Here is a 25,449-nt window from a genome sequence, read left to right as displayed (position 1 = left end):
AGGTGGTGGTTCCACAGTGGTTTATCTTCCCCGTGGTGATTATACTGCTGTGGTCTTGCAAAATCAATGCAGCAGCCCTGGGTGTCTGCACTGTGTTCCCACTTCCTTCCGCAGCACAGGTCTCTCATGTCTGCATTTTGCCCCACTGACAGAAAAGGAAGAGGAAATAATCCACCTGCTCTTCCAAAGGTTGCACAGATTGTGAGACTTCGATTGGCTCAGGCAGGACACAGCAGTTCAGTCAGGATCACACAGCAAGTTGGTAATTAAGACATTTCAGAAATTAATTTGGTCTTTTTGCTCCAAACCTGTCATTAAAGCACCTGCCCCATGGGTCAGCACAGCCTGCCCTTAAATATAGCAAATTCAGAGAAAAGCAGCCTTGAGAAGCCTCAGCCTTTCTCCACCCCAAGCCTGCTGCCCACAGAAACCAAATTCTGTTGTCACTGTAGTCCCTGCAGGACGTTCTGCTGGCTCTCAGGGGAGCTCTGGCTCTCAGGGAAGTGCTGCTTGCATCCTCCACTGCGAGGTGAGATGTGTCCTGGGAACAGGGAGAACCCTGCAGATGCTTCAGCTCCTCCTGGGAGTCCCATCTGTGACTGCAGACCCTGCCATAGCTGCAGTTGTGCCAGGGAAAAGGTGTTCTTCTTTCCCATTTGCTTATTGGAAAAACCTCCTGGACTAGGTGTGAGTTGATGTCTCAGTCCCTGTGGAGCCCTGTGGTGCTGCAGAGGGTTCTGCCCTTGGAAACGAGCCCTGCTGCAGATTTTTGCCCTGTGGGTGGTTTTCCAGCCTTAGGAGCTGGCAAGTTTTCCTTGCAGGGGCCCATCCTCCTTCCTCATCTGATGGCGTAAAGCAGAATTCCTTTGCTCAGTTCTCCCTGGAGGGCTACTGGGTCTCTGTGCTTTCTTTCACTCCAAAGCTCTGTTTTTTTGAGAAGTGCCTGATAAAGATGGGATTTCCCAGCTGTTCCCAGCACAGGGCTCTGGGAGGAGTTGCCTCAGCAGTGACAGCCACAGCAGCAGGCACCAAACATTGGCTCCAAATGCAGAACAGGGATGAGCTGTGCTCCCTCTTAGCTGTGTCATGGGTGCCTGCAAGGACTGGGAGCAGGGATGGAGACACTGGGAGCACTCAGGGCTCCTCTCCCTCCCCATTCCCAGCACGTGCACTGCTGGGCTTGCTGGGCAAACTGGAACTGACCCTGCGGGCAGAGCCCAGCTATGGGGCTGTCACCAGCCCTGCCAGGGGAGAGCAAACACGAGCCTCTTGCACCCAAAGCAAACACAACAATTCCCAGGGATTTTCCAGAGGGTGGGGGATTGTTTGGATCATTCCTTTAATCTGCAGTGCCGTTGGAGAAGACCTTCAATAAGTTTACATCCCTTTCAGATGTCCCTTTTTGTGCCTTTTTCTCTTCCCCACCAGAAATTTTGCTTATTTCTGTTAGCAGAACTTTTGAAATTAAAAGGGACAGCCTTGAAAAGAGGAGGCAACGGTCCCTGGGAAATAACAACGAACTGGAGAGGAAAGGGAAGAGAATGGGCCACTCCTTTGGATTTCTAAAAGCACAATTTGGGGTGGGGCAGTCACCAAAGACAAAGAGAGCACATAGCTCTTGGGGGGACACCAAGGTGAGAGTACTCCTCACCAGCTTTGTCACTTCCACCACTTCACCTGAGCCCTGAAATCGGGGGAGGGGGAGGCAGGAGGGCAGGACCCCCAGCCCGGAACAGCCAGGGGGGGAACAAAGTCTGGCTTTGGGTGTCTGGGGAGGGAGGGCAGCGGAGGGAGCCCAGAGCCCTCTGGCTCTGCAGAGCCCAGCGCTGTTTACTGTGCTCTGTGGTTGGATTACACCACGTACAGTAATTCTCCTCGCACTGCCAGTAATTTCACTGACTTACCAAGCAGGCATCATTTCCTGAAAGTCAGCCCTGGACTTAGAGGAAGTAAGAGCCCTCTAGTCGTGACTAAACACTCTATGCAAATCTCCGGGCACAGGACAGCTCTGCCGGGCCCTGAGTCTCCATTTTCCCTGCTCTGGCTGCTGCATGTTGGCTTTTAAAGCCCCTCGATGAGCCCTGGCTGTGAATGGACCTTTCTCCACTTTGCACTGAGCACTTTCCCCTTGCTGCTGCCTCCCGCGCCGACAGCCCCCCGAATGCTGCTCTAAAATGTCCCAAATGCAGTTCTGGCTGAAGTTCCCGTCTCTCTACAAGGTAAAGCCTCTTTTTTTCCTGGGTTTTAAGTCCTCCTCTGTAAAATTCCTCGTGTGTTTTTGGTCGCCAGGGCAGTTGCTTCCTGGGAGTTGTGCAGTGGCTGTGGAGTTTTGGGAGTGATGCCTCTATCCACGTTGGGTACTGGGAATAGATTTTATTTTTTTTTTTTTTTGTCCCAAAGATGTGATTTGTGTTTTGCTGGAACCAGCATTCTTGGACGCTGTTCTGTCAGTCAGAATTTGGTTGCTGAGCATAGAATTTGGAGGGAAGGAGCTGACTGAGAATTGATCTGTGTCTGTGTAGGTGTGATGGCTTTGAGGGATTTTATTTCCAAAGTTGGTGCGGGGGGAACACCATCCAACCAGAGCTAAACCCTCCACACTGCCAGTTTTTTGCCCCAAATTTAGACAAATTTTGGGTTTGGCAGCTAAAAGGTTTTATAGGGATCATCTGCAGCTGTTTATTTGGTCACTCCTGAACAATAATTTGCTTAATCTGTGACTTGTGAGATGTTAAATCTCTCTTGGCTGGCAGTGTGGCTGTGGTTGTGGGTGTGTATTTGGGTGTATAGATACGATTTAGGGTTTTTAATAAAACCCCCTCTTCACTTGGGTGCTCTGCAGTGCAGTCATCCAGAGCTGGTCTGCAGACACTGTTTCCTCAGTGTCTGGATTGTGAGAAAACAAACCATTTCTATTGATGGCTTGATGGAAAACAAAATATTTTTAGGATGCTTGTTCTGTCTGTATTTAGACTTCACCTGTTCTTTCATTATTTTTAAAACTTTGTTTTGACTGAGGGAGCTGAGCTGTTCCCAGGGGATTGGAGAAAGATCAAGTGTCTGGGCTGGGGTACCCTGATTTTTTTCTGATCTTTTCTAGGAAGATAATTGTCTGGTAATCTCAGTTTTGGGATAATGGCAGGAGTACCATGTGCCACAGCAGCATCAGGTCACCCTCTGCTCTGAGATCCACCTGCAGCTCTGCCTCCAACTCTGGGTTCTCGGCCCAGGAGAGGCCTGGATCTGCTGGGGCCAGTCCAGAGGACACCACAGAGATGCTGAATTCCAGGAATAAGATCTATGTAAAAAAAAAAAAAAAACAAAAAAAAAAACAACAGTTGCAGAAAAGTACCTGAAATAAAGATCCTGCCTGTCAGGACAAATTCCAACTGGTGCAGAAATCTGACTTCCACTGAAACAGAAGTGCTGTTACTGTAGAACCTCATGTTTCTAATGAGAAAAAATTTGCATTCTGATTAATCCATCTGAATCAAACCCCATTGCCTTAGCTGACCCTGACCATGGGCTTTTGGTTGAGGTGATGATCCTTCCTTTTCCCTGAGGTCACCAAGGTAGCTGCTTCCATTTACAGCAGATAAACCAGTGGTGTGATTAGTCCAGGCATGGTTTGTACTGGTTGTGGTTATCCGTGCTTGTGTTAAACAATTACCATGGATTTGATAAATGAGATGGTGGTAGAGGAAGTTCTTGGGGCAGGGAAGCTGGCAGGTGATTAACTTTAGTGCTCTTTAGGTAATGCAATTAGTTAAGGCAAATGAATGATGCTGGAAGTTTGTGACTAATGCCACGTAATGCTGGCAGAGGATGGGATCGCTGCATCACTTCCAGGAGGAGTATTGTCCTCCCTCTGCCTTGGGGCTGGTTTCCTCTCCCCAGTTCAGTCCAGTGGTGGGGCTGGAGTCTTGCCTGGGGTTGCAAGGGGCTGGGTGACATTTGTTGGCTCATGAGGCTTTCCCATATCCTGTTGCTATTCCAGCCCAGCCCTTGCCTATTGTTGGGACCCCTGATGGCCACTGTGCTGCCCCACGGCCTCCCCTGCCATGACATGGGTGTGCAGATGTTTCCTCCTTCCCCAGCCTCTGCCAGTGCCCTTTGCAGGTGAACAAACCCTGCTTGGAAGTGTCTCAGCAGTGGGACTGGGTGGGATCTGGAACCATCTGGCTCCTGCACAGACCACTCACTCTGGTCATGGCCAGACCCACCCAAGTGTTCTTCTGCTTTCTCGAGTGTGAAAGGGAGCCCAGAGATCCCTTAAGTCCAAGGTGATAAATCTGAGTGCCTGTTCAGTGTATGGATGCCTTGATTTCTGGGTAGTCCTAAAATAGCAACAGAAATATCAGGAACAGGAGCTGCCCAGGAAGTGCTGCCCTCGCTCCCTGAACCTTTAGGTTCACCAGTTGGTAATTGAGGAATCCAAACTCCCCACATCACAGTTGCCATTGCTGGAGTGCTTTCAGCACCTGAACTGATGGCTTCAGGGCACGTGCTGGCCAAACAAGACATCTCTGGGCAGAAGGGGAAAGGCACGTGTTGCAGAGGTTTAAACACCACAAGCCCTTAACTTTTGATAGCAATCGAGGAGGGTCTGACCCAGCTCTTGGCCTGAAGCCCTTGGGAACAGTGCGACTATGCTCAGCTGCTCGTGGGTTTATGTCAGGCAGGGCTAAGTGACTTTTAAGAGTATTTGGCTGCCTTTCTGCCTGTAGTGGGAAATTAGCCCTTTACTGGAAGTGAGCAGTGATTCCTCCTGTACCAGCCCCTGGCTCTGCTGGCAGCAGCCTGGTGGGTTACCCTGGTGCTCTGGCTGGACTGTGCTGACACAGCTGTGAGCAACCACAAACCCACCTGTGTTGGCGTCTGTGGGGCCACCAAGATAGACCTGTTGGTTTGTTTGCCCTTCCCTCACGGTCAGAGGCTCATCTCTGGCCAGACCCGAGCGCTGGAGTTTGCTGTTGGAAGTACATTGCTTTTAATTAACGGCAAAGTTTTTCTGCTTTGACAAAATTTGAAAATGCTATTTGGCGTTGGAGGAGGACTGAGGTGATGGGATGGAGCTTGGGAAGGGGCAGGGTCTGTGCCACAATGAAGAATGCAGAGCAAGAAGTACTTATCAGCTCTTGATAAGTCTGTCTAACTGACAGACCAGGGTTTGATGTTAGGGAGGGGATTGATGGCTTTTTCTGAGCCAAAGTCTTTATGGCTCAAGCCAACAGCATCACTGGGCTGGCACCAAATAAAACAGTTGCAAACCATCCAGTCCAGTCACCAGAAAAAGAGCAAAGGCAGAGCCTGGTCCCTGTTGCTGAAGCATGTTCCTTGTCCAGGCTGGGGCTGGCCCTTGGGAACAGCATTGGTAGGTCTGCCTGGATTTACCTAGATTCAAATCCAGGTGAAACCAGCACTCCTTTCCCTGCTCCTGGCAGCCTCATGTGTGCAGAACCTGCCAGGAGGAGAGGGATGTTTCACACAGGCTCCAGGTACTGCCACACTGGGAATTGCAGTGAAATTAGCCATGCTGTGATCAGGTGTAGCTGAGTCTCCAGGGGCCCTTGCACATGAATGAAATCCTCAATTTATTTGGGGTCAAGATGAAGCCTTTACACCCCTCAGCAGCATTTTTTAATTGAACACAGAGTGGAGTTGAGCAATGCCTTGTTGAATGCTCCTCTCTCTCCCAGTCCATGGTGCAGGGATCTGCACAGCCCGAGTCAGCCTTGACTATGTACCCACATTCCTGGCCAGGGCTTTTCCTACTTTTTCAAGAAACAGATTGTCAAATAGCACCACAGAGCATGTCCTCAGTTTCAGGATAAATTCTGAGATCTGTGGAGCGCAAAATAGCGGAGCAGCTCATTGAGCAGTGAGAAATCAGAACTTGCTGGCTGAGTGAGGAAGGAGCTTTCTGGTCTCATCTTGCCTCCTCCAACCATGGTCGTGTCTCTCTTGCAGGATTCTTCATACCTCGATGAGCTCTCCAAAAACAACTCCCTCTTCTCATCCCCTGCGGATTCCCTCTCGGACATCGTGGATCCCAAGGACTTCCTGCCCGCCGACAGCCTGAACCACGTGCCAACACTATGGGATGTGAACACACCACAGCAGAACCAGATCGAGGTAGGGGCTGCTCCTTTCCCATCCTCCCAGCAGACAGGAGGTACCTCAGACTTCATCCCTTGGGGGTTTTACCAAGGAATTAAGAAACCAGCCCAGTTCCTTCGGGTGATGTCTGAGGTGTGGTGATGTTTTTCCACTGTTACCCACTTCACTGGAGGAGGGAAGGGGTGGTGTTCAGTCTCCTGGAAGCAGGAGGGAATCCCATCTCAGAGGGATTCATGCACTCTTCCAGAGTGCAGAGCAGGCAGTAGCTCTTTTTCCTGGCAGCTGTGGCAAGTAGTTGCTTCCTGAGGAGGATCTATCCCTAAAACATTCAGCAGATGCTGACTGCTCAGGAGTGCTGAAAGGATGGACACCAGGAAAATCATCCTGACATGGATCATTAACTTCCCTCCTGCAGCAGCACCTTTTGTTTGTTCACCATGGTAAATAGTTCAGTAACAATGACTAAATAACTGTCTGAACTTCAGACTTACCATTTGTGTTTACTCTGAATTCAAGTCCCTGCAAGCTTTTACATCCCAGAGTTTTCTGGGGTGCGGCAGCTCCATGTAATCCTTCAGCATCACCTGATTGTGGGCATTTTTGGGCATTTTCACCAGCCTTCTGCTCTCTTCTCTGCCTCAACTGAGGGACTGGCATGGGCACCACAGGCACCACTTGGCTCTGGAGGTTGTTGGAGACACATCATCCACATCCACCGGATCTGCCTCAGCTCTTGCAGTGCCTGTCCATTTGTGCCTCACATTTCCATAGGAGGTCACTCTCTTAGGAAGAATGAGGGAAAAACACCCCAAGTGGCTACCCCAGGAGGCAACTGGGGTAGTCACTGCTACATTTTGAGGCTCTGCTGTGCTCAGTGTCTCTGACTGTACTTCCCTGATCAGTCTGCAAGCCTTGGACCAGTTGGAACTTGCAGTTCGAGACAGCAGGAAGAGAGCTGAGCTATTGGAACACAAGAAATGGCTGCAGACATCCCAGGCTTGCAAATTGAGTGGTTAAAAATTCTGGAGAGCAGATGCATCTCCCAGGACAGAGGAGCCATTGCTCCTGTTCTCATATTATTCTTGGGTTTTTTTTGTAGAAGCCCAAATCCCTGCAGAAATGGTTCTGTGGTCGCCTCTTTCCAAACATATGAACTCTGGTTGAGACATTCAGTGCCTAGAAAATCCTGGAGTTCTGTGTCTATGGAGTGCACAACAAAAACCTACTGGGAAATGCTGTTCTAAATCCAGCATGAAGGAAACGAGGGAGAAATAAATGTTTTGTGTGAGACTGACTCGTGTGAGCACAGCAGGATCTCCAGCAGAGTCCTTGTCCCTGTGCTGTTCCTTGTCCCTGTCCCTTGTGTCCCATGCTGTTCCTCACATCCTGCCCTGGCTCCTCGTGTCCTGCTGAGCCCTTGGTCTCAGATAAGGCCAATTAACTCCTTGGAATTCCATTTATAAGTGACTTCCTTTGGAAAGGAATCACCAGCTAATTTTAAATGTTGTCTTATCTGTATTTGCTGTGGCAGTTTGGGCAGGGTTGCTGCTCTTTTGGGCTGTTTTTTAACAGAGTAACATTTGCTGAGGTGGTGTCAGTGAGGTGCATCCTGGACAGGACATTTTGGCTTCATTTTTGCATGGAAGTGGAACCATGTACTGGGGCACTGGGTGGAAGAACTGTCAGATTGACTCACCACTGGCCCTCTGCATATTGGTGTGGGATATCAGCAGTTTAGATTATCTTGTCCCTCCACACATCACCACACCATCGTAGTTTTCCATAGAATTGCAGGAATTTTGGCTTTTGAGCAGCCAGAGCAGTCACTAAGCTACAGAGGTGGAACATCAGTCACGTTACATCCTGATTCCTGTGATCCAGAACATCCCTCAGCTGTGGCTGTGCAGCCAGCTCTGACCCACAGCCTGCTGCTGGGTTATCAGGAGTGTAGTTTTAGCAGAACTTTTGTCTCAGAGTCCCAGACAGACTCTCACAGTTCTCATGCATGGATTATCCCAGGAGCCAAGCTGGATGCATCCTAGGGGAAACCCACGTGTAGATCCTGGGTACAGGAACAGCTTTGTGCTCTTTAAAAATAAACATTCCTAGCTCACTGAGAATCCCTGGATTGAGGTGCCCAGTGCTGAAGCTAGAGGTGATTTGGGATCAGAGTGGAAGGGGCTGGACACAGAACTGCCTCCATGTGCCTGTGGAGAGAGCTGTTATCCCAAGGAAAGGAGCTGTATCCAATCTGTTGGCTCTGTTTAACACTCAGGAATGGGTAGAGAGGGAAGAGCTGCCACCCTGTAAAATATTTGCAGGAGCAGCAGACAAAACAGCTTTGATTGTAATGGAGTTGTGAAATAACCTTTTAAAAATAGTCCCTGTCATACATTGTGTTTTCTGTCATCCATCTCACACATTCCCAGTGTTTTTAAGGCTGGGAAGCACAGCCCAGCCTTGGAAGCCTGTGACTGGAATTTGTGAGCTGCTGATGCAGTTTTTTTGTTGCTCATTCACAGTATGTGAAGCAGCCTTCTCCCTGCTCAGAACCCAGGAAAGGGATTTACACAGAGGGAGATTGGCTTGGCAGCTACATGGGACTGATTCCCATCCCAGGGAAGTCACAGCAAGGTGGAACAAAATGGAGAATAATGCAGAGAGGAAAAAAAGTGGAGTAAGATCGAGGCTGTGGTTGTGCAATTGTCAGTCTCTCTCCTGCCTCCAGCCCAGTGCTCTCATGGATCTGTGTTCCTCTTCTCTGGATATCCTTAGCACAGAGGGAGGAGAGAATCAAACCAGGAGGTGAGGGAGGGTAGGGAAAGGCAAGAATTGTACAGGTGAATGATCCATCTCCTACTGCAGCTCCTGCTCCCACCTGCTTTGGCCCTCACAGCACATTCTCACCTGTGTGGGTGGTTTTCAAATGCTCTGAACAGCCAAGGTTTCTGTTGTTTCCTCTGCAATTCCCATGGTGGAATGCTGAGTGCCAAAGCTGGGTCAGGATAGCAGAGGTTCTTACTTTGGGGATTTTTGTGATACAAACTCAGCCTTGCATTCTCTTCCTGCTGCTGGAGCTGCGAGAACACATCCTACCCTTCCAGCAGCTCCTGGCCTTTCTCCTGTCCAAGACCAAACTGAGCTTGGATTTGTAGGTGGGGATGTTTCACCTGCTCTCCAGATTTGCTGGCACTGAAAATAGTTCTTCTGTCCAGCTTCCTTCTGGTAATTCTGACTCAGGCTTCCAGGAATGGAGGGTGGGTTTTTCTTTCTTCTTCTTTTTATTTTTCTTAAATTTTATTTAAAAATAGGAGTGTTTATGCCTAAGAACTTCCCATCTTTCTCTACTGCTGGTAGAGCATGGGTCTGTCATTGAGCCTGGCGCTCTGCACAGGCTGTAAACTTGGAGTAGTGCTGCTCCTGGAGCTGCTGATTGCTTTGGATGCCATGAGCTGCTGGCCTGACCTTGCTCTCTGTCGGGAAATTCCAGGGTGAATTTGTTTGTGTGGGAGTAGATGAAGGATCTCCTCAGCCCAGAGTATCTTAGGAGCTCTCTCTCCTTGTGGAGTGTCTTGGGAGCTCTCTCCTGGCAAGCTGCATGGTCCAGGGATCAGTGTCCAGGGATCTTTGTTGGTTTATCTCCACGTTTGCCTTTCCTCACCTGCACCCTCCTCTGTGTTCCAGCTCTTCTCACCCAGCACACCATTCCCTGGCCTGAACAGCTCCAGTGACTACATTCCTGCTGTCCCCAACACCCCTCTCCTCATCAGCTACCAGGTGAGAGCCATGCTGACCTCAGTGGGATGCTCCTGGTGACATTCCAGTGCTGGAGGGAGCAGTTCTCACCTTTTTTCCTTCAGAGGGAGTGAGACAAGAAACTCAGGCACAAGTCCCTGCCCTTTCCCAGAAGTGTGTTACATTTCCCAGAGGGGAACCTGACTGTGTTAAGGGGCATTCTGGGCTCTCAGGACTTTACTCACTGCTGTGGGCACAGAGCTGAGTGTAAAGCTGGACCAGGTGCCTGCTCAGGGCAGGTTGAGCAGGGTTCACATGACCCCACAGCCCATGCTGAAAGTGGTGCAAACATCTTTCCACAGTTTGGTGAGAAGAAGCATTGGGCAGCTCTTACAGCCCCTGGGGTGGGCTCCCACTGATGGCTTTCCTTGAAGAGATGGATTGTGTTTAGGGGGACTGTGGCTTTGGGGGATGGTTTCAGTGGCAGTTGTAGCTCAGCAAGAACGTTAACATTGGGTCAATGCTGTTTTCTTCAGTCTCAGGCTCCTGCAGAGGATGAAGATGAAGGTGAGGAAGAAGAAACTGAAGAGTTAGGGCAGACAGAGACCTATGCAGAATATATCCCTTCAAAGTGTGAGTGCTGCCTTGGGAATTACTGTTTACTCCATTGTGGACTAACCTAATTTAATTGTGTGTTTGCTGTGGCACCTCCCAGGCTTGTGGTTTTCTAGGAGCACTCTACAGTGCCCTGGGCTCTGGCTGGGTGATGAGCTCTGAGGTGCCCCTGGGAGTAAAGACCTCGACTGACCTGTGTTCTGTTGTCATTCAGCCAAGATTGGGAAGCACCATCCTGACCTGGTGGTTGAGACTAGCACCCTGTCCAGCGTTCCCCCACCTGACATCACCTACAGCCTTTCCCTGCCCAGCTCCGTGGCTGACAAAGGCTCCCTGTCTGCACTGCAGCTGGAAGCTATCATCTATGCCTGCCAGGTACCTCCTGCACCTCAGGTGTCCCACACCTGAAGGAAAATGCCTGTTGCGGGGACAGGTGTTCACATGTGTTTTAAAATGACTGTAATTTGGGTGATGAAACTCCTTTGGCATTTTAAATGCCTTTTGAAGGATTATTTGAAGCCGGGGTTTGTTTCCCAAAGAGGCAAGATCCCTGGACTTTTCTTGCAGAGGGTTTTACATTTGGGGTGCCTTTTCCATGAACTGCCACTTGTGAACTTGATCACGACCCCTGACCTTTCCTGCCGTGTTTTGACTGAGCTGTGCACATGCATCTGTGGGCTATGTGAAAGGGTTAAGTGGTGCTCACATCAAAGCTCTTAGCAAAGGCAAATATTGTTTAATCTTTAGTTCTATTTTTGATTTTGCAGCAACATGAAGTTTTATTGCCCAATGGACAGCGAGCTGGGTTCCTGATCGGGGACGGTGCTGGAGTTGGGAAGGGCAGGACTGTTGCAGGCATCATCTTTGAAAATTATCTTAAAGGGAGGAAAAAAGCTCTGTGGTAAGTTGTTGGTTTTTTTTTTTCCCTCTTTTCCAGTAAGACCTTGGAGTTAGTTTGGGTCTGGAAGTAAGGAATTCTTTAGTGCTGATGTTGGCTTTAGAGTTGAGTCATGCTGTGGCCTTGGGTAAGTCCTTTCCACCTCTTAGTGCCTGACTGCTGCCTGTGAAATGGGAATATTCCCCCTGCAGCAGGATTGGAGAATGAGTCACTGTGAAATAGCAGGTTTTGTGCTCCTTGGGGTGAGGTGTCAAGCCTGGCCCTGCTCTCCCTGCAGTGGAGGAGTCCCTGGAGTTGTTCCTGGGCTTCCCGGGTGCAGAACCGGGAATAGGAGGCATTGCTTCAGATCACAGCCTGTGCCGAGGGGCAGATGGGCTGTCAGATCTCACGTTGGGATGTGTGGGCAGTGGGAGATGTGAGAACTTCGCACAGCTCTTCCTGCTTTAGTCAGAGCTGTTAATCACCATAGCTGTTAATCACCGTGTGCCCTGACCCCCGGGGACATAGGCAGCCCCAACTGCCGGGGGAGATAACCAGCCCCAGGAGGAGATAACCTCTCCACATCTCCCTCACAGGTTCAGCGTCTCCAACGATCTCAAGTATGATGCTGAGAGAGACCTGAAGGACATCGAGGCCTCTCACATTCCTGTGCATGCCCTGAACAAGGTAGGAGAGGAGCTGCACTGCTGCTCTGGGGATCAGCCCCTGGGAGCAGCTGGGGGCTCTGGCTGAGCACGTGGAGCAGGACGAGGCTCAGGCAGCAGCAGAGCCTCTGTTCCTTCTTCCCAGCCAGCTCTTCCCACTCGGGGCTCCAGCTATTTTTGTTATGGAGCTGCACAGGGAGCACAGAGCTGTTCCCTGCAGGGAGTGGGAAGTGTGCAGGCAAGAGCAAGTACAGCAGAACTGGAACCTTCTTCACCATTACTAAGGAATCCTCTGGAGAGAACAGCTATGTGCTCTGCTGTCCTGGGCCAGCCTTTCCCAGTGCTGGTTCATGGAATCACCTCTCAGAGATGCCTGTTCTGGTGTCTGTTGTAGCCTGTGGTTGAGTCTCTGTCCAGTGTCTCCCAGTTCACTTAAATACTCTCCTCTGGTTTTAGTGGTATTGAACAACCAGCTCTTACAAAGTCCATAGAAACCACAGGTGTTTGACACCTCTGAATGTGCTCCACTAAGAGATTGAAAGGAATTTTGTTTTCAGCCCCAAAAGACTTCAAATGGAACTTTCTTCAGCTTGGGACCAGGTTTTTCCCCCTGCCTTGTATTTCATTACATGTGGGATCCATGGCAGTGACACAGGCAACAATCTCACCTGGTCAAAGAGAAAATTATTTTCTAGAAGGAATTAAAACATACAGGAAGGGTCAAAGCAGTTAAAGAATCTAAACTGTTGCTTGAAAAAAAGGAAGCACATTTTTTTGCCAGTAAATCTATCTCCTCGCACAGTCCTCACAGTTCACTGCAGGCTTCCAGATGTGTTGACACATTGGCTGGGGCACTTCTCCAGGCATTTACTGTCCCTGTCATCACCATATTTCAGTGTCAAACACAAATGCTGAAGACATCAGCTACCAACAGCTTTTTGCCCGTTCTGATTTCGGGTTGGGATTTGTTCTCAGAGCGGGAATGTGTGTCCTGCACTGCTGAGGCATACGGAATGTGGGCAGGGATGGGTGTGACATGCCAGGAAGAGCAATCACAGTGTGTGTGTGCTCTTGCTCTTCTTCCTGCAGATTAAATACGGTGACACAGCTACCTCAGAAGGAGTCCTCTTTGCCACCTACTCGGCGCTGATCGGTGAAAGCCAGGCCGGGGGACAGCACAGGACACGCTTAAAACAGATTTTGGAGTGGTGCAGGGAAAACTTTGAGGGAGTTGTATCCTTAAAAAAAAAACAAGAGACAAAAACTGTTAAGAGAGAGGAATTGCTGCTTGTGACTGTGCTTCAGCAGGGAACAAAGAGCTTGAGGCCATGTGAAGTCACAGGGAGCAGCTGTGGGGGCAGCCCAGTGCCTGCAGGAGACAGGCATCCCCCACACTCAGATCTCCTCCTCCTCCTCCTCCCAGGATGCAGTCAAGAGGAGGAGGGGAAGAAGCAGCTGGGATTCACTTTTCAGCGTTCCTCTCCCTCAGTATTACAGGACACACCTTGGAGGTGAAGGGAGAGGGAGGGGTGAGTGACTTTGGGTCTGAAGAGCACAGGGCTGGGCAAACCCAGCAGATTCCATGTGTGACCATGAGTCAGTCCTGTTGATGCTGGGACAGGTTGTTCAGTTGCTTGGAGGAGACTGGGCTCTATTTTCTGTCTGTTCCCATCCTTGGGATGAAAATAGGTCCTTTTTCCTTAACTGACGCTCCCCTCCAGATTGTGTTTGATGAATGCCACAAAGCCAAAAATGCCAGCTCTACCAAAATGGGCAAAGCAGTGCTGGACCTGCAGAACAAGCTGCCTCGAGCGAGGGTTGTCTATGCCAGTGCCACAGGTGAGCTGCTCTGCCCCCAGTGTGGGTGTGAGAGTGGCAGAGGGACCTCTGACCCGAAGGGGCACCCTGGGGTGTGAGTGTGTGTGAGATCCTGTAAGGAGAGGCCAGTGGTGCTGCAGGGCTTAGAGAGGAGCTCAGCGTGCTGAGATCACTGATGTTACTTGTGACTTTTTGGCAAGTCAGATTAATTTCTCTCCAGTTTAACTTGTTCCTGGCCAGCTGTTCCAGCTGCTTGGTGATGTTTACCCACTGAATGTAAGGGAGGGCAACATTTGGAAACATCTCCAAAGGCACAGTGACAAATGACAATCTCTTCAGAGTTCTTTTCACTTGAGTCACTATTCCCAAGTGCTGTGGGTTAGCTGACAATGATTTCTGTCCCAACAGGTGCCTCGGAGCCAAAAAACATGATTTACATGAGCCGCCTGGGGATCTGGGGGGAGGGAACACCATTCCGAGCCTTCGATGAGTTCCTGCATGCAATTGAGAAGAGGTGAGTCCTGGCCAGCCCTGTGCAGGTGGGAGCCTTGTGTGGGGAGTGGTGCACTGCCCAAGGATGGTGTGGGCAGCAGGAGCTGGGGTGAGGCTGCTTCTGCAGAGGCACTTGTCCTGTGCTGCCCCAGAGCAGAGGGAGAGTCCCACAGCTGGGGCTTCATAGCTAGGATTTCACAGCTGGGGCTCAGAGCTGGTATTCAAAACTGGGGTTCCACAGCTGGGGTTCATGACTGGGGTTCACAACTGGTGTTTCACAGCTGGTATCCCACAGCTGGGCTTCAGAGCTGGGGTTCATGACTGGGGTTCACAGCTGGGGCTCCGAGGTGGGTCCCACAACTGTTGTCCTCTCCCAGGGGAGTCGGTGCAATGGAGATCGTGGCCATGGACATGAAGGTCAGTGGGATGTACATTGCTCGGCAGCTCAGCTTCACTGGAGTGACCTTCAGGATTGAGGAGATCCCTCTGGACGCGCAGTACAAGGCTGTCTACGACAAGGCAGCCAAGCTGGTGAGCTGGGCCCCTTGTAGTGGGAGGCTGAGGTCTGACCATGCTTTGGGCACAAACACTGGTATGTGTGAGAGTGTGAGGCCCCTGAATGTGGCTGTGACCTCAAACATAGGAGGGAAAAGAAACGTACAATGCTCAGCTGATGTAATAAAAGAACTTAGACTATTTTGCTTCTATTTGCAAGTTCCACATTTGCAAACCAAAGCTGCATTGTGCTGATGGAGAGGATAACCAATGTTCATTCAACCCAGTGCACACTGATTCTAAATCAGATTATCAGCCTTCAGACTGTTCTGATCACCCTCCTGCATGGCAGGAATGACAAAGGGAATTATATTAACTCATTCTTGGTATTATCTGCAGTGGGCAGAGGCCTTGATAGTGTTCCAGCAGGCAGCTGACTGCATCGGGCTGGAGTCTCGGAAGTCACTGTGGGGTCAGTTCTGGTCAGCTCACCAGCGCTTCTTCAAGTACCTCTGCATCGCTGCCAAGGTGCCACGGCTCGTGAAGCTGGCCCAGGAGGAGCTGGCCAGGGACAAGGTATGGGAGCAGCACCCACTAGCCTCACCTGGGCTTTTGTGTAGTCTGCAACCAAAGGGAGTTAATTATTGCTCGGCTTGGCAGCCAGTCCAAAACTCTTTATGGCTGAATTTCTCTCCAGAGTGAAGGGCAGTGTCTGGGTTTCTGAGAAGATTCCCAGTGAATGATGCTGGGGAGATAATGTGGCCTGGTCTCCTGAGGTGTTGCCTGCTGTTTGTGTGGGCAGGCTGGGCTGGGAGAGGATTCTGGGTCATGTTCAAGCTGGAAGTGTTCAAGGCCAGGTTGGATGGGGGTTGGAGTAACTTGGTTTAGTGAAGTTGTCCCTGGGTTGGAATGAGATGAACTTTAAGGTCCTTCCAACCCAAACCAATCTGTAATTCTACAATTCTAGAAGAGGTACCAAACCCTTCACTGCAAGTACAGCTCTTTCCTTTCTTCTGTCTGGGTGCATCTTGGAGATTTTAAGCAGCAACTTCCTAGCACAGTCAGTGAGATTCTGTGCTCAGAGTCCCCCTCTGTGGGATCAGCACAGGGGAGTGTTGATGCTGAAAAATTTGAGAGATGGTTCTTCCTCAGGAGCCCTGCTATGGGCCCAGCAGTGATTTTCCTGGATCAGGGGCCAAGGAGAGGTACCTGGGCCTGGGAAGTGCCTTGAGCCTGTGGCGGTGCAGCTGCCCTGGCACCTCACTGTGCCATCCCTCATGTCCCCCATCCCTTGTGTCCCCACAGTGCATTGTCATTGGCCTGCAGTCCACGGGGGAGGCTCGCACCAGGGAGGTTCTGGATGAAAACGATGGGCACCTCAACTGCTTTATCTCTGCTGCAGAGTGAGTTAAAAATCCCTGTTTTCTTTTGTGGGGTGTGTGGGAGGCCAGAGGGGTGGGAGGAAAACTCTGCCCTGGGGCACAGAGCACTGTCAAGTCTTCAAATGCAGTTTGATGTCACCTCCCCCTGTACCATGGAGGGGACACTCAGGTGGGTTCTCGAGGCACTGTATCCTCAGTGGGACTGTATGAGCTACATCCTGGATTTTGAAGTCTCCCATGGACTTACAGGAAAAGCCTGATCCCACTCTATACACACATAAAAGAATTGGCAGAAAGAGAGCCAGAAATGTAGTTCAGAGGTAGTTTGTGTGCATCTTGCTCTGGAAAACGAGGCTGTTGACACAGAATAAATGAGCAAGAGAATTTACTGTGGTGGCACATGCTGGGATGATGCTGTGAGGTGGTGTCAGTGGTGCAGGGGGGAGGGAGGAGTGGTCTGAGGAGTTTAGATCCACCAGTGTTGGCTTTTAGTTCATGTATAAAGCAGACCAGTGTCCTGGCTGTGTGGCCGTTGTTCCCAGCTAACAGGAAAGCTGTTCCAAACAGCCAGGAATGAACCAGCAGCAGGACTTGTGCTACCTATTCAGCAGAGAGTGAATTCCTGCTCCCCCTCCTTCCTGCAGCTTCCAAAACCCCAGCCCATCTCTGAATGTGGCTGCTCCTGCATGACAGGGGACAGAAGCCTGGGACGTGGGTTGGGTTTCCTCTGTTCTACAGAGCTGTTTTCTTCCAAGTGACTTCTGCTGCAGGTGGGAGCAGTGAGAGATGCCTGAGGCAGTGTGAGGCTGGGTTAGGCCGAGCTTTCCTCCCTTGTTGATGGGGGTTTGGGTTGATCTGTGTCACTCCTCTGCCTCCAGCCCATTTCTGAAAACCAAATGCAGTTTGGTGACAGTGGACAGGGCAGGTTTGGCAGCTCCTTGGGTGATTTGGTCCCTTGGATTGGTTTCCATGTCACAGAACTCCAGTCTAGGGGACGGTGTGATCCCTGGCTGAGCAGTGCAGGAGGAGGGGTCTGTCAGGGGTCCCACTCTGTGTGAATTGTCCCCACTCCCAGGGGCAAGAGCTCTGTGTTCCACAGCCCTGGCCAGATCACCGAGTGTCTCCTGGCATCTGCTCAGCCTCCAAATGTGTGTCCTGATGTTCTAGCATTTCAGGGGATTTCTGGAGGGGAGTGTGCTGGGAAGGAGCAGTTTAAAGATGCCGAGAAATGGGGTTAAAAATAAACATGATCCTGTGAGTGGATTCCAGCCCAGGGCTCTGTTTTCAGGGAGATGGGGAGGGCGAGTACAGGAAATGAGTGGAATTTCACAGCCAGGAGGCTCCAGAGTGAGTGGTCATTGGGTCACCCCAGCACACCCGGGGACAAAGGGTCATTCCTGGTGTCACATAACTGTAGTCACAGAGCTCTGTCCCTCTGGGGAGCAGTGACCACACTGTCCCCTTCAGTTCCTCACACCAAGGGTCCTGGAGCTCCCTCCCCAGTTCCCAAGTCTCCTTTTTCTCACCTGAGGGAGTTGTCATGTCCATCCTCTCACCTGTTGCTTGCAACTGGTCTTGGGTTTATTTTTTTTTTTTAATTTTTTTTTCCAAGCAGAAATCAATCAGCACCACCCCATTGCCCCAGTGGTTCATCCACACAGTCAGCATTTTAACATTTGCTCTTTGATTTGCATAACAGCCCACAGAAACCTTTGATTTTCACCTTTTCTGACTTTTAGTTTCTTCCATTCACTTGGAACCACTGCAGATCCATGTTCTGTCCCTTGGTTTTGTGGGAAGCAGACCCACGGCCAGGGAGTGGGCAGACTTTGATGGAGCACATTTGGATGGCCTGACAGTGGTCTGTGCTCTCAGGGCATGGAGAGAGGCTGGGACACTGGGGCTTACTGGATTTTTGGTGTAACAGCTTCCCAGTGTAGTGTTTCCCATTTAAAACTCCTTCTTGGTTGCTATATAAAGGACCTGCAGGTCCAAGAGCCACCTTGTACCAAGGGCTGGCTGAGCCCCATGGATGGGGTGGATTGACTTCTCTTCCATGGAACGTGGGGTTATCCCAAACACACACTGGTATGTGATAACCAGTACATGTTGCTGGTAGCTGGAATAAATTTTGCATCTTACTTTCAGAGGCGTCTTTCTATCACTAGTTCAGAAGCACTTTCCTTCAACCAAAAGAAAGAGAGAAAAAGGAACTGGCATTAAAAGAAAACGTAAGAGCTCCCTCACTTCCAGCCCAGCCCCTGCCTCCTGCCCTGCTGCTTCCCCCACAGCCACTCAGCTTCTGTGCCTTTTGCCCTTGTCCCCCATTTCATGCTTTTTGCTGCTCTCCCTGGTTTTGGTTTGCCCTCCTGCATATCTCCCACTGCTCCCTCATCCAGAGGACAGCAGCTCTGGGTCACCCCCCCTTTTCCTCCCTCTGCCCCACTGCCCTTCCACTTGACCCACGCTGGGGCAGATGGCACAAGGCTGGTGTTTGAATTCTTCCTGCAGCAAGGGGGGTCCTCTACAACCCCTCGCTTAGAGCATAGCAAGTGTCCTGAGGAAAAAATAATTTCCCTGCTGAATTATTTGTTGTGGCTGCAGGTAAGAAGAATATTTGGATTTCTCCTCCAGGGGGAAGAGGGGGCAGCAGCACTGGCAGATTATGCAGCAGCCTGTGCGAGCTGATCCATGAACCCTCTTACTCAGAGGGGGCATGTTGTACTGTGCTTGGAAGCAATGACCCAAAACACCAGTTCTTCCTCGTGTCCTGCACGCTCCTCTGGAGGCAATCCCCTGAGATTCCTTCCCTGAGGAGCTGGCACTGCTTAGAGCCAGCCATGTGCCCATCCTGACATGTGCAGCCAACTTCAGCCCTGCTCAGGAGTGCCTTGCTCTTCCTTACTCTCTTTTCCCTTCTGTTTCCTGCTCTCCCTCCCTCTCTAACTGCCACCCCGACCCCAGAGGCTCTTGTCTTTCTGAGGTCAGACTGTCACTTGAGACAGGCTCAGCTCTTTTGGGATTCCTCCTCCTCCTCTCTCTGAGCTGTCCCTCTCTGTCCTGCTCTGGTGCCCTGCTGGGACTGTGACACCGCTGCTCTCTGGCGCAGGGCGGCCGAGGGGCCGCTGCCCCAAGGCTCTACGGGGCCCGTGTGACCAAGCAGTTGTCATCAAGATCAGTGATGACAGCAGCACCGACTCGGACATGGGACTGGACAGCGACCTCACCTCCTCCCCGGAGTCCCTGTTAGAGACGGACGACGTCATCTTTGTGGATCACACGTTTGGCAGCTGCACTGGGGAGGACAGGGGTGAGCAGGGCAGTGATATGGGGACAGCTGGGGAGTGGGGCACTGGGTCCTGCAGGAACCCCTTCAGGCTTGGGACAACCTTGTGATCCTGGCTGGATTTTATCCTGGAGGTCAGACTTGGGCTTTTGAGGTGGATCCACATTCACCTGCTGTGATCAGCGAGCAGGAGGGGATCTGCCTTGTGTGCTCCTTCTCCCAGCAGAAAGGGGAAGCCCAGAGGGAATTCATTCCATGTTCAGCATTTATTGCAGGTTATAGTGCCTTTGTCGAGCAACAATTGCCCCCAGAAACCCTCTAGGACAACATTTCCCCCCCTCTCTGATGTCCAGTTATCAAGGAACTCTAAACTTCTGCCTTTGACACTGCAGGTAGTTTCCACATGCTGCCTTCCCCAAAAGAGCTGCATGGCCTGAGAGAGCTGAAGGTTGAAAAGATGAAACAGGACCTTCTAGCAAAAGTGAAAGCACTGGGCAAAGACCTACCTTCCAACACCTTGGATGAACTGATCTATTATTTTGGGGGCCCGGAGAACGTGGCCGAGGTACTTCCCACTGTCAGAGTATTTTGGTGGCACTGGGTGACAGGGAAAGGGGCCAGTGAAGAATCATAGAATGGTTTGGGTGGGGAGGAACCTTAAAGATTATCTCGTTCCACCCCTCTGCCCAGGGCAGGGACATCTTCCACTGTCCCAGGTTGCTCCAAGCTCCAGCCTGACCTCGGACACTTCCAGAGATAGGGCAGCCACCCATACAGGGAAAAATCGGTTCTATTAAAAAAAAAGAAGGTTCTTGCTGGCAGAGGGTTTCCTCTCCATGGCAATGTGCAAAAGCTGTTGGGAATTGACTGGATGGCCTTGCTGGGCCATGTGGGTCCCACCCTGTAGCAGCCCCTGTCCTGTGTGCAGATGACAGGCCGGAAGGGACGCCTGGTTCGCAGGCCCGACGGCTCCGTCCTGTTCGAGTCCCGCGCCGAGCAAGGGCTCTCCATAGACCACGTCAACCTGAAGGAGAAGGAGCGTTTCATGCAGGGGGAAAAGGTCAGCTGGGGTTGAGCTCCAAAAACCTGCACGGGACTGAGTGTGCTGAGAGTGGGAGGGCAAGGAGGGTGTCTGTGCCTCACTGTGCACTGCCAGCCTCAGGCCAGCAGCTCTCTGTGGGTTTCACCTGCTGGAAGATGACAAAGCCTCCCAGATCCCTCTGTGTGCTAGGGCTGCTGTAGTGCCTGGGGCTGTTTCTTGAAGCTGTTTAACACGTGTCCAGGAACCTCACTCTGGTCTCACTCATCTCTCCCGTAGCTCGTAGCGATAATCTCAGAGGCCTCCAGCTCAGGGATCTCCCTCCAAGCAGACAGACGGGTGAAGAACCAGAAGCGCCGGGTGCACATGACCCTGGAGCTGCCCTGGAGCGCAGACCGGGCCATCCAACAGTTTGGTGAGGGCTCGGTGTCCCTGGGCACTGTCACCTCCCCTGAGCGTGGGCCAGGCTGTGGGATGGGCCCTGGGAGGGTCAGGTGTGGTGGTGACCCGAGGTGCATTTAGGAGATGTCTCTGTGGGGAAAAGAACAGAGGCACAGTCACTGGTGCTGCTGAGACTTGGCACAGCTGGGTTTACAGCCCTGAGCTCTGGGGCAGAGGATGGACTCCCCGGGCTGAGAAAGATGGGCATTATGTGGCTTTTCTGGTTACATTGCCATTCCAGACAGGCCATCCCAACCTCCCGTTCCATCCCTGTCCCCGTAGGCCGAACGCACCGATCCAACCAGGTCTCTGCTCCTGAGTATGTGTTCCTCATCTCAGAGCTGGCAGGGGAGAGGAGGTTTGCATCCATCGTGGCAAAACGACTGGAGAGCCTGGTGAGCAGCCACAGCAGAGATCAGCTGTGATCCCAACACAGCTCTGATTCCCTGTGAGGAGATTTCGGGTCAGAGCTTCCACCAACATGGCCACTGTAACTGGGGGGATTGTTTCACCCCTGGCTGAGGATTGCAATCATGGAATCACTGCATTTTAGCATCCTGGGATATGGGAAGGGAAGTGAGGAAGAATACATAACCAAGGCATTGGGAGGAATTTCAGGGAAGCAAGAGCCCACTTCCAGACACTGCAATTTCCCCACTATTACTGGAGCATACACCTCTATTATTCCCAAAAAAGCTGACGAAATAATTAATGGAACAATTAGTTCACCTCTGTTTCATTCTCTTTACTTCTTATAAATCCCCAAATCCTTTGGTAAAGTCTCAGTATTCTGGAGGAACACTGCCTCCCCATGGCACATTCCTGGACGTGCCTTTGGCCATCCTTCCCTGGTGTTTTGTAACAGCTCAGAGTAAGAACCTTTTTGCTCCATCTGCCTTTCCATCTGCCTTTCCAGGGTGCCTTAACTCACGGGGACCGACGGGCCACTGAGTCCCGGGACCTCAGCAAGTACAACTTCGAGAACAAGGTGACAGGGCTGGGTTGGGTCAGCGCGGCTGAGGGGGGGTGGGAGGAGCTGGGAGAGGGAACTGGAGGCAGAGCCAGGAGGATCATTGCATCTGCATCTGCAGGGAGGGCCCAGCCTAGCACCCAGCTCCTGGCTCCCAGCTGCTGTGAGCTCGGAGCCATGGTCACACTGAGGACTCTGTTCCCACCGGGAGATGAGAAGGGAAGATGGGAAGGGCACCCAGTCCTCTGCTTCCAGGGAGGAGCATGTACTCCGTTCCCCTGGGGATGTGGGAGGCACTGATACAGCCTCCTCATTGCCTTGTCTATGGCCTTCCTGGGGTGACAGTGTTCTCAGCTCTGTGTGACACCCTCAGCCCCAGCTCGGCTGCCCGTGTCCGTTCCTCCCGTGTGTGACCCCGGTCTCCTCCCGCAGTACGGGGCCAAAGCCCTGGACAGAGTCCTGTCCACGATCCTCAGCCACACAGAGAACAGGGTTCCTGTGCCCAGGAGCTACGAGAGAGGGGAGGACACCTTCTTCCATGGTAAGAACATTACCAGAGTTCCTGCTGGATGGGTCGGTCTCAGGTTTGGGATGCTGGAAGAACCGAGCCAGAGGTCAGAGGGAGAAAACAGAGGGGAAAGTGCCATTGGCTTATGATGTCACCCTGCCAGGCATGGGGAGGGGCTGAGTTCCTGGAGGGGAAGCAGTCTTGCAGGAATGCTGATGGGAGGCATGACCCCAAAATGCCAAAGATGTCTTCTGCCATTCCAGAAATGAAGCAAGGGCTCATCTCTGTGGGCATCTGCTGCAGCCAGATGAAGTATGGCACTGTCTCTGTGGAGAAGGGTACGTGTGGAGCTGCTCCTGCCCAAGGCAGGGGGCAGATGGAAGAGATGGGGGGTGTTGTGGCCCACCTGACCTCGTGGGGTTTACTGGGGAGGATGTTTGCCTCGAGGGGAAGGTGCTGTGGGAACAGCCTGTGCTGCAGATCCCATTGCCCTGCAGATCTCCGTGGCCCTCCAGCTTCCTCACAGGAACTTTGTTGGACTGGGCTGCTGTCAGGAGCATGGTGGGGCTGCTGGGGGGGCTCTTTTGGTGGGGACTGGTGGGTTCCATGTCCAGCTGCACCACATTCCTTGACCTACTATGCTCTTGCAGACTGCTCCATCACCAAATTCCTGAACCGCATCCTGGGCCTGGAGGTGGACAAGCAGAACATGCTCTTCCAGTATTTTTCTGACACCTTTGACTATCTGATTGAGAAGGACAAGAAGGAGGGCAAATACGACATGGGCATCCTTGGTATGGAGAAGGAGGGGTGGCCACAACTCTGCCTCCTGCACCCCTGGGGTTCCAGCTCCTCCCAGTACAGTGTCCCCACCCAGCAGAGATCCTGAGACCCAAGGAGGTGCTTTTGGGAGGATGTTCTTTACAACAGCCTATTCTCCTTCCACAGATTTAGCCCCAGGAGTGGATGAGATCTACGAGGAGAGCAAGGAGGTTTTCCTGACCCCAGGGCACCCACAGGATGGGCAGGTTGTGTTTTACAAGGTGGGCACCTGTCTCTGACTGGTTCTAGGCTGTGCTGAGGGGAGATTTGTGAGGCAAACACCGAGGCACTTGTCCTGCCCCTGGAGTTACAAATCCCTCTGTGTCCCTGTTCAGATCAGCGTTGACAGAGGCTTAAAGTGGGAGGAAGCCTATGAGAAGTCACTCACACTGACAGGAACCTTCGATGGGTTCTACCTCTCCTACAAGGTACGTCCCTGGGCTCTACCAGGGGTGATTCCAGCAGGAAGTCTGCCATGGTTGTACAAGGTTACTCTTCCTGAGGAAATGCTTCCAAGGACTTCTATCCTGGCAGGAAAGGGTTAGTTTAGAGAAATCTGGGGAGGGAGGCTGTGCCTGTGCCCATCAGCTGTATCCCACAGGTGCGAGGCAGCAAATACACCTGTCTGCTGGCAGAGCAGTGCCGTGGGAAGAACTTCATCCTCTACAAGCCAAATATTGGGAAGCAAAGCCAGCCTGAGAGCCTGGACAGCCTGCAGAAGAAATACCGGAAGGTAAGTGGGACCTGCAGCCTGCAGTGTGGGGACTGGGGGGAGGTTGGAAGGGACACTGTAACCCTGTCACAGCTCCTGGTGGCTCTATTGTGGATGGGCAGGGATGGTGGTAGCACTAGGTCTCCTGACTCCCAGCCCTGGATTTCACATCTCCTCATCCTGGACAGTGGAAAATTCCTAATGCTGAGTGTTCTGCTGCAGGTGCTGCCCGAGGAAGCCAAGGAGCACTGGGAGAGCAGCTACCACTTCTCCTTGAAGAACTGTAACCATGCTGTGTGGTAAGGCAGCTGCAGGCACAGCCTGCCACAGAATCTCAGGATGGTTTGGATTGGACGGGACCTTAAATGAAGCCCATCCAGTTCCATGGAAGGGATGGGCAGGGACACCTTCCCCCAGGTTGCTTCATCCAACCTGGCCTTGAACGCTTCCAGGAATGGGGCAGCCACACCTTCTCTGGGCAGCCTGTGCCCGGGTCTCACCACCTTCACAGAGAGTAATTCCTTCCCAGTATTCAATTTAAATCTCCTCACTTTCAGCTTAAAGCCATTAAGCCAGGTTCTTCCACCCTGGGAATCCCTGACTGTGGCAGTGGGGGAGGCTGTGGGGATGTGAATCCCACTCAGCTCCAGGAACCTATGCTAATTCCAGCATTTTTCTTCCGTGGTCCCTGAAGGAACAAGACCTGCAAGCTGATCCAGGAGGGGAAGGAATGCTTCCAGGGCATGCGCCTGAGGCACTACTACATGCTGTGTGGGGCCCTGCTGCGAGTGTGGAGCAGGATCGCTGGCATCATGGCAGACATCACCAGCAGCAGCTACCTGCAGATTGTGCGCCTCAAGACCAAGGAGAAGAAGAAACAAGTTGGTGGGTGAAGTGCTGGGGAAGGGGGAAGGGGTCCAGCTGCCCAGCATCAAGATTCCCTTCCTAAAAGTGGCATGTTCAGCACACAGTTCAGCACTGCTGGTGGGGAGGAGAGGAGTTGGATGTGTTGGGGCAGAACATCCTCCTGAACATCTCCAATGCAGCTGCCCTTTCCCTCTGTCCCCACAGTGCCCCATCCCTTTCCAGAGTGATGTGGGGATGTTATGAATAGAGAGGGGAGAACTTAGACAAGTCTCTGCCTTTGACAAGTTTCTGGCAGTAGACAGTACCCCAAAACCCACTCTCACTTGCAAGTTCTTAACAATGACTGATCAGGCTGTGAATTATTGATTTGAATAGGCCAAGGAAAACAGACATAAACAGGTTTACTTACTACACAGGATAAACAGAAGAAACACTACTAGTAGATAAAGGTACCTATGTTACAGCTCGCAAGGAAATAGTATAAATGAGGATTCAGTGTCACTTACCAACAAATTACAGCATTGTGCAGACAATCTCCTTAATTTCTCTCAATCCCTAGGTGAATTAACTTGATGCCTATGTCTTGGTCGTCGAGGGGAACTCTC

The 25,449-nt window shown here is 51.6% G+C and overlaps 1 protein-coding gene across 2 annotated transcripts in view; it reads left to right on the top strand.

Moving 5' to 3' along the window:
* The window catches only part of SBNO2 (strawberry notch homolog 2), a 46,909-nt gene that overhangs the window by 18,210 nt on the left and 3,250 nt on the right, over window positions 1–25,449 (top strand). For both annotated transcript variants that reach the window (XM_062510250.1, XM_062510249.1), the window contains 27 exons: window positions 5,971–6,135; window positions 9,805–9,897; window positions 10,392–10,488; window positions 10,685–10,845; window positions 11,238–11,371; window positions 11,944–12,034; window positions 13,102–13,245; window positions 13,734–13,851; window positions 14,239–14,344; window positions 14,700–14,853; window positions 15,217–15,393; window positions 16,123–16,220; window positions 18,348–18,430; window positions 19,309–19,509; window positions 19,878–20,050; window positions 20,414–20,545; window positions 20,804–20,939; window positions 21,248–21,360; window positions 21,882–21,953; window positions 22,368–22,476; window positions 22,707–22,781; window positions 23,094–23,237; window positions 23,392–23,486; window positions 23,601–23,693; window positions 23,867–23,998; window positions 24,200–24,276; window positions 24,672–24,862. In XM_062510250.1, coding sequence (XP_062366234.1) covers window positions 5,971–6,135; window positions 9,805–9,897; window positions 10,392–10,488; window positions 10,685–10,845; window positions 11,238–11,371; window positions 11,944–12,034; window positions 13,102–13,245; window positions 13,734–13,851; window positions 14,239–14,344; window positions 14,700–14,853; window positions 15,217–15,393; window positions 16,123–16,220; window positions 18,348–18,430; window positions 19,309–19,509; window positions 19,878–20,050; window positions 20,414–20,545; window positions 20,804–20,939; window positions 21,248–21,360; window positions 21,882–21,953; window positions 22,368–22,476; window positions 22,707–22,781; window positions 23,094–23,237; window positions 23,392–23,486; window positions 23,601–23,693; window positions 23,867–23,998; window positions 24,200–24,276; window positions 24,672–24,862 — 3,364 coding nt within the window. The remainder of the gene's footprint in view (window positions 1–5,970; window positions 6,136–9,804; window positions 9,898–10,391; window positions 10,489–10,684; window positions 10,846–11,237; window positions 11,372–11,943; window positions 12,035–13,101; window positions 13,246–13,733; window positions 13,852–14,238; window positions 14,345–14,699; window positions 14,854–15,216; window positions 15,394–16,122; window positions 16,221–18,347; window positions 18,431–19,308; window positions 19,510–19,877; window positions 20,051–20,413; window positions 20,546–20,803; window positions 20,940–21,247; window positions 21,361–21,881; window positions 21,954–22,367; window positions 22,477–22,706; window positions 22,782–23,093; window positions 23,238–23,391; window positions 23,487–23,600; window positions 23,694–23,866; window positions 23,999–24,199; window positions 24,277–24,671; window positions 24,863–25,449) is intronic.

The sequence above is a fragment of the Cinclus cinclus genome, chromosome 28 (assembly GCF_963662255.1).
Source record: "Cinclus cinclus chromosome 28, bCinCin1.1, whole genome shotgun sequence".
NCBI classification, from domain to species: Eukaryota; Metazoa; Chordata; class Aves; order Passeriformes; family Cinclidae; genus Cinclus; species Cinclus cinclus.
The sequence above is the reverse complement of the archived record's forward strand: the minus strand, read 5'-3'. Positions and strand labels throughout refer to the sequence as shown.